The sequence below is a fragment of the Syzygium oleosum genome, unplaced genomic scaffold (assembly GCF_021117445.2).
Source record: "Syzygium oleosum isolate NSW1041296 unplaced genomic scaffold, Sole_v2.1 Sole_v2.12, whole genome shotgun sequence".
NCBI classification, from domain to species: Eukaryota; Viridiplantae; Streptophyta; class Magnoliopsida; order Myrtales; family Myrtaceae; genus Syzygium; species Syzygium oleosum.
In genome coordinates, this window is record NW_026607496.1 from 7,871,416 (window position 1) to 7,884,637 (window position 13,222).

Sequence of the window (13,222 nt, forward strand, 5' to 3'; positions counted from 1 at the left end):
TTTGGGGATTACATTGGACAAGAGTTCAAAGACCATTTGTGTCATTGTCCCTTTTGATTTTGAATTTAATTCACTTGCAAAGGAGATGAATGATCCAATTACATTTAGACTCGATGCATCCCCCGCCCTTGGTTCATTTAAATTCGTCTGTTTTGCATGTTGGACTCAGTTGGTCCCGGCGGTGTCGACTTGGAATTTAGAATATACGCGAGGTGTGTATAGGTTGTGCATATTGTTTAGATTGGATCGTCCTGCTTTTGTTTTAAATGTCCCTTGAATGTCTTCCTGATACAGACCGAATTTGTTCGTTGTTCGTTTGAATTTGACTACATGCATGTATCGGGTACTTTTGAAATGACATCAATCGCACGCAGCACGCACAGTCAAGTCATCGTCCACCTCATGACGCGGCGATTTCACTTGCCGATTCGCCGTGAAGTTTTTAGTTTACCATGATTGACCACATCAATGATTTTCGGTTAATTCGGTCGGATGGACTATATTGACAAGTCGTCAAAAGGTTTATGGCTCAATTGATCAAATTGAAACATGTATAATTGAATTTGCACAAATACAGTAAATTTAGGAAAAAATTCCAAAATGGCTCGAAGTGGATCTTGTTTCAAATAAGGACTTGAAGTGCCATCGTTTTCTCAAATAAGGACCTGAAGTGGACCTTATTTCAAATAAAGGCTTGAAGTGCCATCGTTTTCTCAAATAAGGGCTCAAAGTGGACATTGTTTTGAATAAGGGCCTAAAGTGGCTATATTTATCTCAAAGAAGAACCTGAACTATCTGGCCGAATGGCATTTCCGTTATTTACTTTGCTTTTGAATTTTTTTCTTTTTTTCTGTTTTTTTTTCTTTTTCCCTTCGCCGGCCATCACCAAATCGCCAGCGGAGGTTGCTGCCCTCGCCCTTTCAGCCTAGGCGAGGAGACCCTCGCTCGATGCCAACAAGGAACGCCCTTGCCAGATCTGGTGTAAGCAAGGGTTGCCCTTACCAACCCAGGCGAGGGTGGCTCTTGCTCGTGCCCAAGCAAGGGCGGCCCTCGCGTGAGGCTGGCCGGCGACCTCCGCCCGCCATCGTTGACCGGGAGAGGGAAGAGGGAAAAAGGAAAAAGAAAAAAGAATAGAAAAAGAAAACGAAAATAAAAGAAAAGGAGAGTAAAAAAGATTGATTTTTTCGACCAAACTACCCCCGCCGGAATAGTCACTTGTTGCCTCGCCAACCAAATGTCCTTATTTGAGACTATTTAGTCACTTCATATCCTTATTTGAGACGATTTTGTCACTCAAAATCCTTATTTGAGAAAATGATGGCACTTCGGGCCTCTTACAAATTTGTCAATAAATTTAAGACTTTTCTGATAATTTTCTCGGTATTTCCACTTAATTTCTGGCGTTGAAGTGAGTCACGAGTGCATTCCCTCCACGTGGTCGTGGGTTCCTCAACTGGGATCCCAAGGGAAATGGACACGGCCTAAACCCTTCGACCCCACTTTCCGCCCGCGACATCTGTCTTGAGTTGTTGTTATTCCGACAATTTACGGGAAGAAAATGGAGAGTGCTACAGTGATTAGAGAACTTCTTGCACGGCAATAGGGATCGAATTGCAAACATTAGATCATCTTGGGTTCTCTTTCGCAAATACTTCAAAGTCGAATGTCATATGGACTACTAGATTGGCCCATATTAGATCAGCTTCGTTTTGCTTCGAGACATAGAGCTCCCGCCAAAATCCCCCCCCTTCGCCGCCGGCTTTCACCGATGTACGGAGCCACCACCGAGAGCCGGAGCGCGGCCAGCGGCTCCTCCGTCGACGCTGGCGACGTCGGGACGATACTCGCCGTCTACTTCCCCGAGGCGGAGGTGTCGGCCGAGGACGACAATTTCAGGCTGACGAGCCAGCTCATCCGGTTTCTCTCGACTCCTCCCGGCCGAGACCTCGCTTCTCAGGTCCCTCTCTTGTCCTGCTCCTCGATTCGTCGTTCGTCGCTCGATTCTAGCGGCCTCTGATGGGCGAACGAGCGTCCTTTCATCTCTTTCGGCGAGCTAGGTAATGGTCGACTGGGTGTTAGGATCCGCGAACTTCTCTTTTGCTCGGTTTGGCAGTTTTGGCATGGATCGACTTGTTATCATAGGCCGCCTTTCGATAAAACCACACGAATCTGGTGTTCTTTCAGTTCAGGCTCGCGGAATTTTTTTTTCCCTTTTGGTCACACTTGTGGATCTGAATTGGCATTTGCATGTTTTTGCTGGATTCTGATGGCATAAGTTAGTGGTATGCTGGACAGGGAATTATCGGATGTTAATTCGGAACTAGCGGTTTTAGACTAAAATTACTGTGGACTTACTCATATCATGTAATTGGTAGAGAAGGAGTAAAGTAATTGGGAGTAGGAGGAGGAGAAAAAGTAGTTCTTACTTTCTTTTTATGTCTATGCTCTGCTCTCGGTAAGTCATTTAATACGTTTTGGCGACACGTATGCTATTCTCAATTGGTACATAAGCCTCGTGTTCGGCTCTAGAAATGGGTCCCCCCCCCATTGGTCGCGTGAAGGCTGAGTTTCCAGAGAAAGAGTTTTGAGAAGTATATGACTGATATACATTCTTAGTTTGCTTTCCAGAAGCGGGTTACTCCCCATAAACTATTCTACCAAATAATGTTATCTTGGGATCCTTCCGTTTTTTCTTTAATGATATGAAGTCCACTTTAGCCCCATTCAACTAGTCTAGTCCTTAGCCTTGAATTTGAGTATCCTAAAGTGTGACACTAGCATTCAAATCCATCCAACAGGTGAGGGATGATAATGGCTTGTCCATCTTGCCACTTGATTTTCAACAGTTTCGGAAACTATGTGACGTTGAGCTGTTTTACGAGCTACTCGAGCAAAAGAAGAAACCTAAAGAAGCTCTATTATGCATGAGTGCTGCAGTGCACAAGGTACAGAGTGAAGTGGTCAATCATTCCCTTACATTGTAAATTTCATGTCCATGTGATCTTCATAATGTGCAATGCAAGCAGGTTCTCATGGCCATAGAAGATAATGACAGATCAGAGGTTGACAGGAAAATTAATATACGTTTATACAACTATCCTGAATCTATGATCGCTCTAAAAAATCTCAAAGCGGCTTACATTGGTAATGTCCCTTACCGATCCTCTTGTTGTGTACTTTCAATACAACCAGGTCAACATAGTTTACTTGATCAGAACGGTGAAACTGATTGTCTCTCGTATCATGGTAGACAAGCTTGTGTCTTTGCGGGGTACCGTAGTTAAAGTTAGCACTGTGAAGCCTTTAGTGGTGGAGATGAGTTTTGATTGTGCAAAGTGCAAATCCTCCATTAAGCGTAGTTTCCCGGATGGAAAATTTTCACCACCAGCAATATGCACTTTGCATGGATGCAAGAGCAGAACTTTTGTTCCAATTCGATCTACTGCCCGTGCAATAGATTTTCAAAAGATAAGGTATGCGGGGAGAAAGTATGCCTGTGCTCACTACTTTCTCTTCCTTTACTGCAGTATTATCAACTACATCCTCGTTGAGCAAAAAACATCAAATTTCTTTACCAAAAGTCTTTTTTCTCTGCTTCCTTTTTCCCATCAATGTTTAGGCTGCAAGAACTTTTGAAGTCTGAAAGTCATGAGGAAGGTCGGGTCCCTCGCACTGTTGAATGTGAACTGACTGAAGATCTCGTTGACGCGTGCATCCCTGGAGATGTGGTGACTGTAACTGGATATGTGAAAGTAATAAACAATTATATGGACATTGGGGGAGGTACTATTTAAAACACAAACAAGTCTTCTGCATTTATATTATGCACCCAAGATTGCTAATTTCTGTGAACCTTTACATGACTAAGATATCTACATTCGTTATCCCTGCTGCCAGAAGTCTCTGCGCATCTTTTGTAAACTGCACCCCTGAACTTTATTTCGCCAAAATATAGATGGAAATGTCAGTCCTAAGGTATTTCTCAGTTATCTCTGGGATTGCTAAACTCCTCACCTTTTGTCACATGGATGTACCTATTTATCTATCAAAAAATAAAAACCCTTGCTGCTATAAATATCTGATCATCTCTGTGCAAACTGCACCCCTGAACTTCATTTTGTCAAGATATAGTTCGACATGTGTCAGTCCTAAGGTTTTTGATTAGTTGTCTCTAGGATTGCTAAACTCCTAAGCTTTTGTTTATTTGATCGGATCCATTGAATTTTACTCGACACAGCTAGTATGATCAATTCACTATAACTTTGCTTCTCTTATCCTCATTCTTCTGCAGAAAACCCTTTAAAATGATTGTACACCTTCCAAATTTGTCTTCCAGAACCAGTCTTGTTAGAGAGCTTGAATAGAAGCACCTACCACTGTTGCTTTTACCTCGTTTGCTAGCATCTTTGTCATCCTTTTCGACACAATTGATTTAGTTTGAGGCTCATAGCAAACTGATAACATGGTATGGGCCGATACATGTCCTCTCCTCTGTCTTGGTAGCTTGTTAAACCATACACATCTTCTTCCTTTTATTCTCCTAGTTTTTTGCAGCATAGTGTATTTGATGATAGTTTTACGTAAAACATGTTTTATGTCTCTAAATTGCACTTTTTGTCATCAGGGAAATCAAAAAGCAAAAATCAAGGATTCTACTACCTATACTTAGAAGCAGTTTCAGTAAGAAATTCCAAGTCACAATCTACAACTGAGGACTCGCGAGATACTATTTCTGATGGTAGAGCCACAGAGCTGTTTGACTCGTTCTCATTTACTTCGCGGGATTTAGAATTTATTGTCAAGTTCCATGAGGAGTACTCGTCTGATATCTTCCGCCAAATACTACAGTCCATTTGTCCATCCATCTATGGACATGAGCTTGTTAAAGGTAACTCAATGTTCTATCTCTTAATTGTGGAACTTCAACACTTCGTTGAAGTACTCTCGTTGAGAACTTTTTTTGTAACATCACTTGTTGGCTGCTTAAACAACTTCATGAAGCAGCTAGGGTGCATGTAAAGGCCCTTACAGAATTGACTTACCCAGGCGACGGCTGCTTCTTTTCTTTTCAATTAGTTATTTTAGCATAATTGAAAAATATTTGCTCGAGATTGTATAATCAACTGCAGTATTACATGGGTTCTCTAAGTCATTGTCACTGTCTTAGTAACATCCCATCGCTTGATATTGGCACATGGCAGTAGACTCCTTTTGCTGCCTTTAATTGCTTTGCTCTTTCAAGTACATACGTGTGTCTTCTACGATCTCTCTCTCTCTCTCTCAATTTCAAGCTGATTAATTACATGCAGAGTGGAGGAACACTTCTGTTCTGACTCTCGACTAGGACAAACTTAAAGTGGTTTTCAAGTTGTTAGGTCATCCTGAATGGATGCAGGCCATCATTCAAATTACCATTTGTTTGGTTCGGATTCAGAAACATGCATGTTACCCTTAAAAAGATGGAGATTATTTCAGCCCTGCATTGGTGGTCCAATCTTGGTAGTATGCCACATATGTTACCCTTAAAAAGATCAAGATTATTTCAGCCCTGCATTGGTGGTCCCAATCTTGGTAGTATGCCACATATGGCACCAGGAATGTGATTGACTTTTTGCTAGACTTTCCAATGCTGGGTCGGAAGCTCCATCATGCGTAGAAGATTTCCCATATAATACACTTTTGCAAATGTTGTACTTCTGAAGTGTTTGATTTCTTTTCTATGATTCATACTATAAATTACTTCATTCAAGGTTACTATGTTTCTCCTGGGAGTTGCATTTAAATAAGACAGCAGAAAGGTGCATAATCTTGTGCTTCTTTCAGCGGGAATAACACTAGCACTATTTGGAGGTGTGCAGAAGCATTCAATGGATCAGAACAAGGTCCCTGTAAGAGGAGATATTCATGTCATTATAGTCGGTATGCTTAAATCCTTTTTCTAGTGATGAGAATGCAAAGGAGTTAATTGGCTATTTTACATCTGTCGAAGTCAGGCTTGAATTCGTGTATTGTCTGATGATAAATGTATGGTCAGTCATTTTGGCGGCTATCAGACAATACTTCCTACTTAATGGAGGCTGATTATTTTGTCAGGTGATCCTGGTCTAGGTAAGAGCCAACTCCTGCAAGCAGCAGCAGCTGTTTCTCCAAGAGGGATATATGTGTGTGGTAATGCCACAACTAACGCTGGCCTCACTGTTGCTGTTGTAAAGGACGCCATGACGAGTGACTACGCCTTCGAGGCCGGTATTTGCTGTTGCTTCCAAATTGTCATTCTCAAACTTTCAAATCAAATTCCATTATTATTCCCATATGATTCGTAAATGCAAAACATGACAAGATAAGTTTAGCTAGTACATAAACCTAAAGAAGTTACCTTTAATACTTAAGAGCAATGAAGCTTTGAGGGATAACATCAACTGTTGGTACTGCACTCTTGCTCGAAATTAAAATCATCCTTGTACTTCTTTTTTAGTTAAAAATGATTCATCTGCCTTTTAGAAGTGCCCAGCATTAGTCCTTAGACCATTCCAATGATGGATTTTGCCGATGTGAACTTAACGTTGTTTGTCATTAAATGGGGTTCAAAATAGTGTTTCTACTTTTTATTTGCTTTGGAATAAGTCCTAAGGCCTTGCTGCTGCCCTTGACGTGCCCATGAAGCCATGACAGAAGTGTTGCCTTGTCACCACCTCTCTTCAGCTCCTCTCTCATGTCGGCAGCCGGAGAGGGCAATGCTACCAATTGCAACCATCAGCGAGAGTGCATTGTCCACTGTTGGGGCTAAGATTTGGGTTTCGGAACCGTGACTAGGGTTTTCACATCCTAATTTCAATGGAGAGTAGGATATGCAAACCCTAATTGTGGAAATTAGGGTTTTTAACTCTGATCTCTCGTGGAGATAGGCTTTCGAAACCCGGCATTGGTGTTTTTGAGCCCTCATCCGTGTCGGATGAGGGTTGGCGACAATAAATAGTGGCTGGGTGGTGGCAGCTCCGCTGCGTGGCCTTTGTGTGTGTGTGTGTGTGTGTGCGCGCGCGCGCGCGGGCGTGCGCATGGCTAGCCACATAAGTGTCACATGTTAAAATTTGGGGAATCAGAACGATACACATGTATTGAGCTTTTCCAAATCCAAATAAGCATTCTGGGGGAGCGATTTGATAGAAGGACCAATGGTAAAAACTTTCAAAAAGTACAAGAACAGTTTTGGAAAAAAAATTACTGGGACAATTTTGAATTGCAGGCAAGAGTATCAGGACCACATCATCACAATCTTTTATCCTGATAAGATGATGGATCGATTGACATGTCAGTGTGATTGGCCATTTCAAAGTGGTGTGAAATGATTATAATGGTGTCTCTCCTCCCAAGCTATGCATTCATAAATCTGTAGATAAGTTCCAAAGATATACGAGTAAGATCATGAGAAATCAGTGTAAGATTCACAACCCTGGTGGTTTGGGACATGTCTTTGTACAGTCTGTATGTCTGCGGTTTGACAAGAAGTGCTGATAATTTGGTAAGATTATGTCACTGAATTCAAAAGGGAAGAAGAGCTGATCATGCTTCCTGCTGGAATGGCTGCAAAGAGGTCATGGGACCGTACTGTATATTAATAGTATAGTAGTTAGAGCAGTAAACTTTGTCTCTGGTCATGACAAAGGTTCCTCAAGCTGGTATTGGAGTATGGACCTCTGGTTAGTATTGGCTATTTGCAGCAATGAGAGTTTGGAACCATCGAACTTAGGGTGCTTGATTAATGCACCATTGCAAAAATGTTCCTCGTTTTCCTTCCTTTTGCCTCATTTTGCTCAAAAGGTTAAAGGGAGATAATGCATTTTATGTCTCTTTTGTTTGCTTGATCTCAACTAGCCTTTATGTTATTTTATTAATCTATCTTTTTGTCATTTAAAATTCAGTTGCATTATTTTCCTTAGTCGTGAACAATTGGAAAATCACCTCTTGTCATTGACGCTTGATCATTTCCAATAGGTGCAATGGTGCTTGCAGACCGTGGCTTATGTTGCATTGATGAATTTGATAAGATGTCTGCAGAGCACCAGGTCCATGCCAATGGCGTACCATCCTATCATTTACCCCTTAAAAGATGATGTTAAATATTGCTAATGTTGGGTATTTCAGGCCTTACTAGAAGCCATGGAACAACAATGTGTTTCCATCGCGAAAGCTGGACTAGTTGCAAGTTTATCTGCACGCACTTCAATCTTGGCAGCAGCAAATCCAGTTGGAGGACATTATAAGTATATCTCTCCAACATCATAGCTGTATTAATTCTTTGTTATAATATATATATATATATATATATATATATATATATATATAATTGCTATAATGTAATGACCTGTGAAATTTTTGTTTACCCCTGATGAAAATATATCCACAATATCAGTGTTACTTTCTTTTTATCTAGTTTTTTTTTTGGTCGAATCTTTTTATATAGTTAACTATGTAACTTATTACTTGATTCACACTTTCAAGCATCCTGGCTGTTATTTCTTCATTTTATTTCGATACGACAATGACCAGTGCAGTTTTCTTATACAGTCAATAAAAATATCTCCACAAAAGCGGTGTTTCTTTCTTTTAATTTGGTCAACTATGTAACTTTTACCTTGATTCACACTTTCAAGCATCCTGGTCTTTATTTCTCTTCATTTTACTTCGTTACGAAATTTTCTAACTGCACTATCATCTTTCCAAGTGAATCAAAAAGGAATATTTCTGTCTTTGAATTCCTTCTTCTTGTGTTAGTTATGGTCAGGACATGGGTGCATAGTGAATCAATAGAATTTTAGTTTGAGAATTTAGTTTAAAGGAGGTCACTGATATCTAATATTTCAACTGCAGCCGTGCGAAGACAGTAAATGAAAACTTGAAAATGAGTGCTGCTCTCCTTTCAAGATTTGATCTTGTTTTCATATTACTTGACAAACCTGATGAGTTATTGGATAAACAAGTATCAGAGCACATCATGTCGGTAAGTTCTTGTCGGCCTGTCCATTCTTGAACAGTAATGACGATGTCATAAATTTTGCTGGGCCATACATGTAGAACATGTACTATTTGAAAGTTCTCTATCACTTAGATATGAACTCAGCGTTGCTTCTCTATTCGATATTTTGTTGGAGCATTTAATAGGGAAATCGCTATAGCTTTGAAGCATTGCTTAGAGGTGAAAAAATTTATTTGCAGTTGCAATTTCTAGATGCATGTATCTGCCATGGTAGAGATTGTCTTGACAGAAGTGGTGAATAAATGACACTGATGCTTTTTGATCTATAGTATTCCAGTATGGTTGGTAGATGGGTTCACCAATATATCTTTGAGGAAAACCTTTCGCTATTTGTCGAAATATTTAGGTCATGTGCTTAAGGCTAGTGCAAATCTCAAATGATATTTTTCTTCTAACAAGAATTGCAATGGTTAAATTTAACCATAATTTTGCAGCTGCATGCTGGTTATGGAGAACATTTACCAGTGACTAAAAAGCCTATCAAAGGTGAGCCACCTCTCTCTTCTCTCTTCTCTCTTCTCCTATCCATGTCGGCCTAGACCTGCAACTACCTTGCTTCTTGCTCAATCCTGTATCGCTGACCAAAATCTCTGGTGTGCAGATTTCTCTGCTTCATCAATCAAAGCATTGCAGAATGGTGGGGCAGTGGATCTAGGCGTAAAAGGCTCTTTAGTTTCAAGATTAAGACTTGACCCAAGAGAGAGCAGTGAGTTTGTTCCATTGCCTGCTCCACTTATTCGCAAATATATTGCTTATGCAAGATCTTATGTCTTCCCAAGGTGTGTTCCCTATTTGTTCTTTTTGCATAAGCCTTAACAATTGGATGCTATATCTCTTTCCATATCCAATTTATACAGTTTTTCATGCAAAATACATTGTCCTTCCTTTTATAAGGATGTCAAAACCAGCAGCAGAAATTCTGCAAAAGTTCTATCTGCGATTAAGAGATCACAGTACTTCAGCTGATAGCACACCAATAACAGCCAGGCAACTTGAAAGTCTGGTGAGATTGGCAGAAGCTCGTGCTCGGGTAGATTTAAGAGAAGAAATAACTGTTCAGGATGCTTTGGTGAGTATGCATAGAAGATTTGAGATTTGACGACCACTTTTGTATTGTCTACATTTATTCCTCTCAAGTCATGTGTGCGTTGCCTGCATTTCAGGATGTCGTCGAAATCATGAAAGAATCCCTGTTTGATAAGTACATGGATGAACATGGTTTTGTGGATTTTGGTCGTAGTAGTGGGATGAGTCAACAGAAAGAGGCAAAACGTTTTTTGAGTGCCCTCAATAAGCAGTCGGAGTTGCAGCAGAAAGATTGCTTCTCAATATCTGTATGCTGCCTTTTTTCTCTGCAATGATAAACTTAGTTCTTGTTTAATTATCTTCTTTAACTTCTAATACATATTTAATGGGTTTATGAAATCATGCCACAGGAGATTTACAGTCTAGCCGATAGAATTAGCCTTAGAGTTCCGGATATTGACACCTTTGTAGACAACCTAAATAGTGTTGGTTATCTACTCAAGAAAGGTCCAAGAACCTATCAGGTACCATACTTTTCTCCATTCTGAATTCAACTTCCTTAATGTTAAGTGTAGGATCTACAGAATTTTCTTAGTTAGCGTAAGTAAAAATACTTTTGCCGGAAAGCATTGCATCCAAATGCTAACATCGTCTGCCATTAGATTATTTGCTCTTCCTTTGACTCTTATGCATGAATGAACATTCTTTAGAGAAGTATAACCAACTTCACTATGAATTTGCCATGCACTAACAAGACCTTGGTCCAGTGCTTTAACACCGCTATTCAAGTTTTTCCCCCACTTCAAGGTTGATTGTATGGACCCGCAATGGTCAAGCTCAAGCAAGAATAATGACGTTTATCCCCACCAAATGGGGTTGGCTATGTGAACTCTATTTTGTATTAAACCCAATCAGATCTGAGCATTCTAGATCCACTATATTGAACATAGAAAAAAGGCACCTTTGCCAACTAGGCTACATTGCCAAGGCAAAACCTTCATGTCTGATGCTGATAAATCCATGGGATACGTACTCTCGTGATAATCGAAAGAAACTTCCTTGTTATGAACACATGTTGGGTTAAGTTCCTCCAGTAACAACCAAAGTTCATGCTACTGAAAATCACTTCAAGAAAAGAGATAAACGGCAATCACTATACTGCATGATTGTTGTTGTGTGCTGTTTCTGCTCAAGTTGGGCCCTTGATGTAGGTGCTGTCCTCATCTTACTCCAAGAGCCAATCATCCAGGGCGAGGGGCTAACTCGCACGCTTTTGAGCAGGTGAAAAGTCTGTTCCATGTGTTGCCTCGCTTTTGAAAGAGCTACTTTAGTGCATGTGAACCTATTTTTGTTCAAGCTTGTGGGCTATCTGGGGAATTTCATTTGTACACATTTTGTTAAGTTGTGATTATACAAATACGGGGCATCTAAGCATAGCAAAGGTGATATTACTATTAGATAGAGTTTCTAGGATGGCTGCTTCAGCAGCCAAAAGTCGAAATTGACTTTTCCATGGCACCTGAAGGGGGTAAAAAATAGGATATTAGAAGAGACCATTTTGATCAGGCAAGTCCTCACTTAAACTACATTGCGAGCCTCGTTGGCCGGATAAACAATTTGCGGTATTGGGAAGAAAGGATGATAGAATATTCTCCCGGGCTTACTCAATCATGTTTGTGATTGCAATAATTTCCATTTCGCATGCAAAAAGAGATATGATGGAACGATAATTGTTCAAAATTATCCATGGGCTTCCAAGGAATACTCAACCATTGAATGAAATCCATTCGTTAACTGAGAAATTGGTAAAATTAGGGATAAAATGGGGATAGTTATAAGAAAAAGTCATAAATTTATTGTACGAATGCCAATTTAGTCATAAACTTTTCAATTTGGTTAATTTAGTCTTAAAACTTTTGACAATTTGCCAATATAGTCATTTCGGTCAATTTTGATCGGAAATCGCTGACATTGACGCTGATCGTTCTACGTGGCACGGCGTAGGACGATCGGTACCGACACGAATAATTTTTGTAAATTTTTATAGAATTTTCTGAATTTTTTATTTTATAATCTCTTTGCATCCTCATTGGCGAGGGCCACAACCCTCGTCGGCCATAATGAAAAAAAAAAAAGCAAATAAAAAAAACAAAAATGATACAAATTCAATTTTTTAAAAAAAAATTATAAAAATTGTCCACGTTAATGTTACGTTAGGCGGTTGGCATCCACGTCAGCGATTTTTAATCAAAATTAACTGGAAGGATTATATTGGCAAATGGTCAAAAAGTTTAGGACTAAATTAGTCAAATTGAAGATTTAAGATTGAATTGACATCCGCATAATAAATTTAGAACTTTTTAAAGTAAATTTCCTGGATAAAATGCACCATGTGCCTCCGAATTGCTGTAAAATTTTCAATTAGGTTTCTCAACCTTTTTCTACGCAATATGCCTTTTTGTTCAATTTCGTCCTTTCATCAAACTGATCACTTATAGATAGAAATGTTGACAAGACTGAATACACTCCAAAAAAACAAAAACAAATAACTTAGAGATCCAACAATATACGTTTATTGTTAAAGATTTCAGGAATTTTGCTATCATATAAAGTGGAAATTTTGGGGGTTTTTGGTAGTTCGGATGTAGGGGAAATTACCAAAATAATTCTAAATTTATTGTATCTATGTCAATTCAGTTCTAAACTTTTTAATTTGACCAGTGTAGTTCTAAACCTTTTGATAATTTGCCAATTTAATAATAAACCTTTCAATTATGCCAATTTAGTTCTAAACTTTTTGACGATTTGCTAATTCAGTCCTATCGGCCAATTTTGATCGCAATATCGCTGACGTGGTGATCTAGTCAATATCAATTGTCCTACGTGGTACAACTAGTACTGATGTTAACAAAATCTTTAATTTTTAAAATCTTTTTATTTTTTGAATTATTATTATTTTTTCTTTTTTATTATTTTCTTCTTCTTTTCTTTTCTTTTTTTTTTTTCAATGGCGAGGTCGCTAGCAAGGGCGTTACGACCCAAAAAGAAAAGAACAAAAAAAATTCGGAAAAATTTTAAAAAAATTAAAAAATTATAGAAATTGTCCACGTCAACGGCATTCTCTAGATCAACACGTCAGCTATTTGCGATAAAAAAAAAAAC

At 39.2% G+C, this 13,222-nt stretch overlaps 1 protein-coding gene across 2 annotated transcripts; it reads left to right on the top strand.

Moving 5' to 3' along the window:
* The first annotated feature begins 1,693 nt into the window (after positions 1–1,693).
* Positions 1,694–11,707, top strand: LOC115672259 (probable DNA helicase MCM8). 2 transcript variants are annotated; one of them, XM_030594029.2, is made up of 17 exons: positions 1,694–1,957; positions 2,799–2,945; positions 3,027–3,144; positions 3,251–3,473; positions 3,620–3,783; positions 4,625–4,888; positions 5,824–5,919; positions 6,094–6,246; positions 7,993–8,063; positions 8,143–8,261; positions 8,869–8,998; positions 9,469–9,520; positions 9,636–9,813; positions 9,929–10,103; positions 10,198–10,368; positions 10,471–10,584; positions 11,272–11,707. In XM_030594029.2, the coding sequence occupies exons 1-17, from the start codon at positions 1,769–1,771 to the stop codon at positions 11,320–11,322; spliced, it is 2,415 nt and encodes an 804-aa protein (XP_030449889.1). In that variant the 5' UTR covers positions 1,694–1,768; the 3' UTR covers positions 11,323–11,707. The 2 variants fall into 2 exon arrangements, with proteins under 2 accessions (XP_030449889.1, XP_056172327.1); XM_056316352.1 differs by lacking the exons at positions 3,251–3,473; positions 3,620–3,783.
* Positions 11,708–13,222: the final 1,515 nt, after the last annotated feature.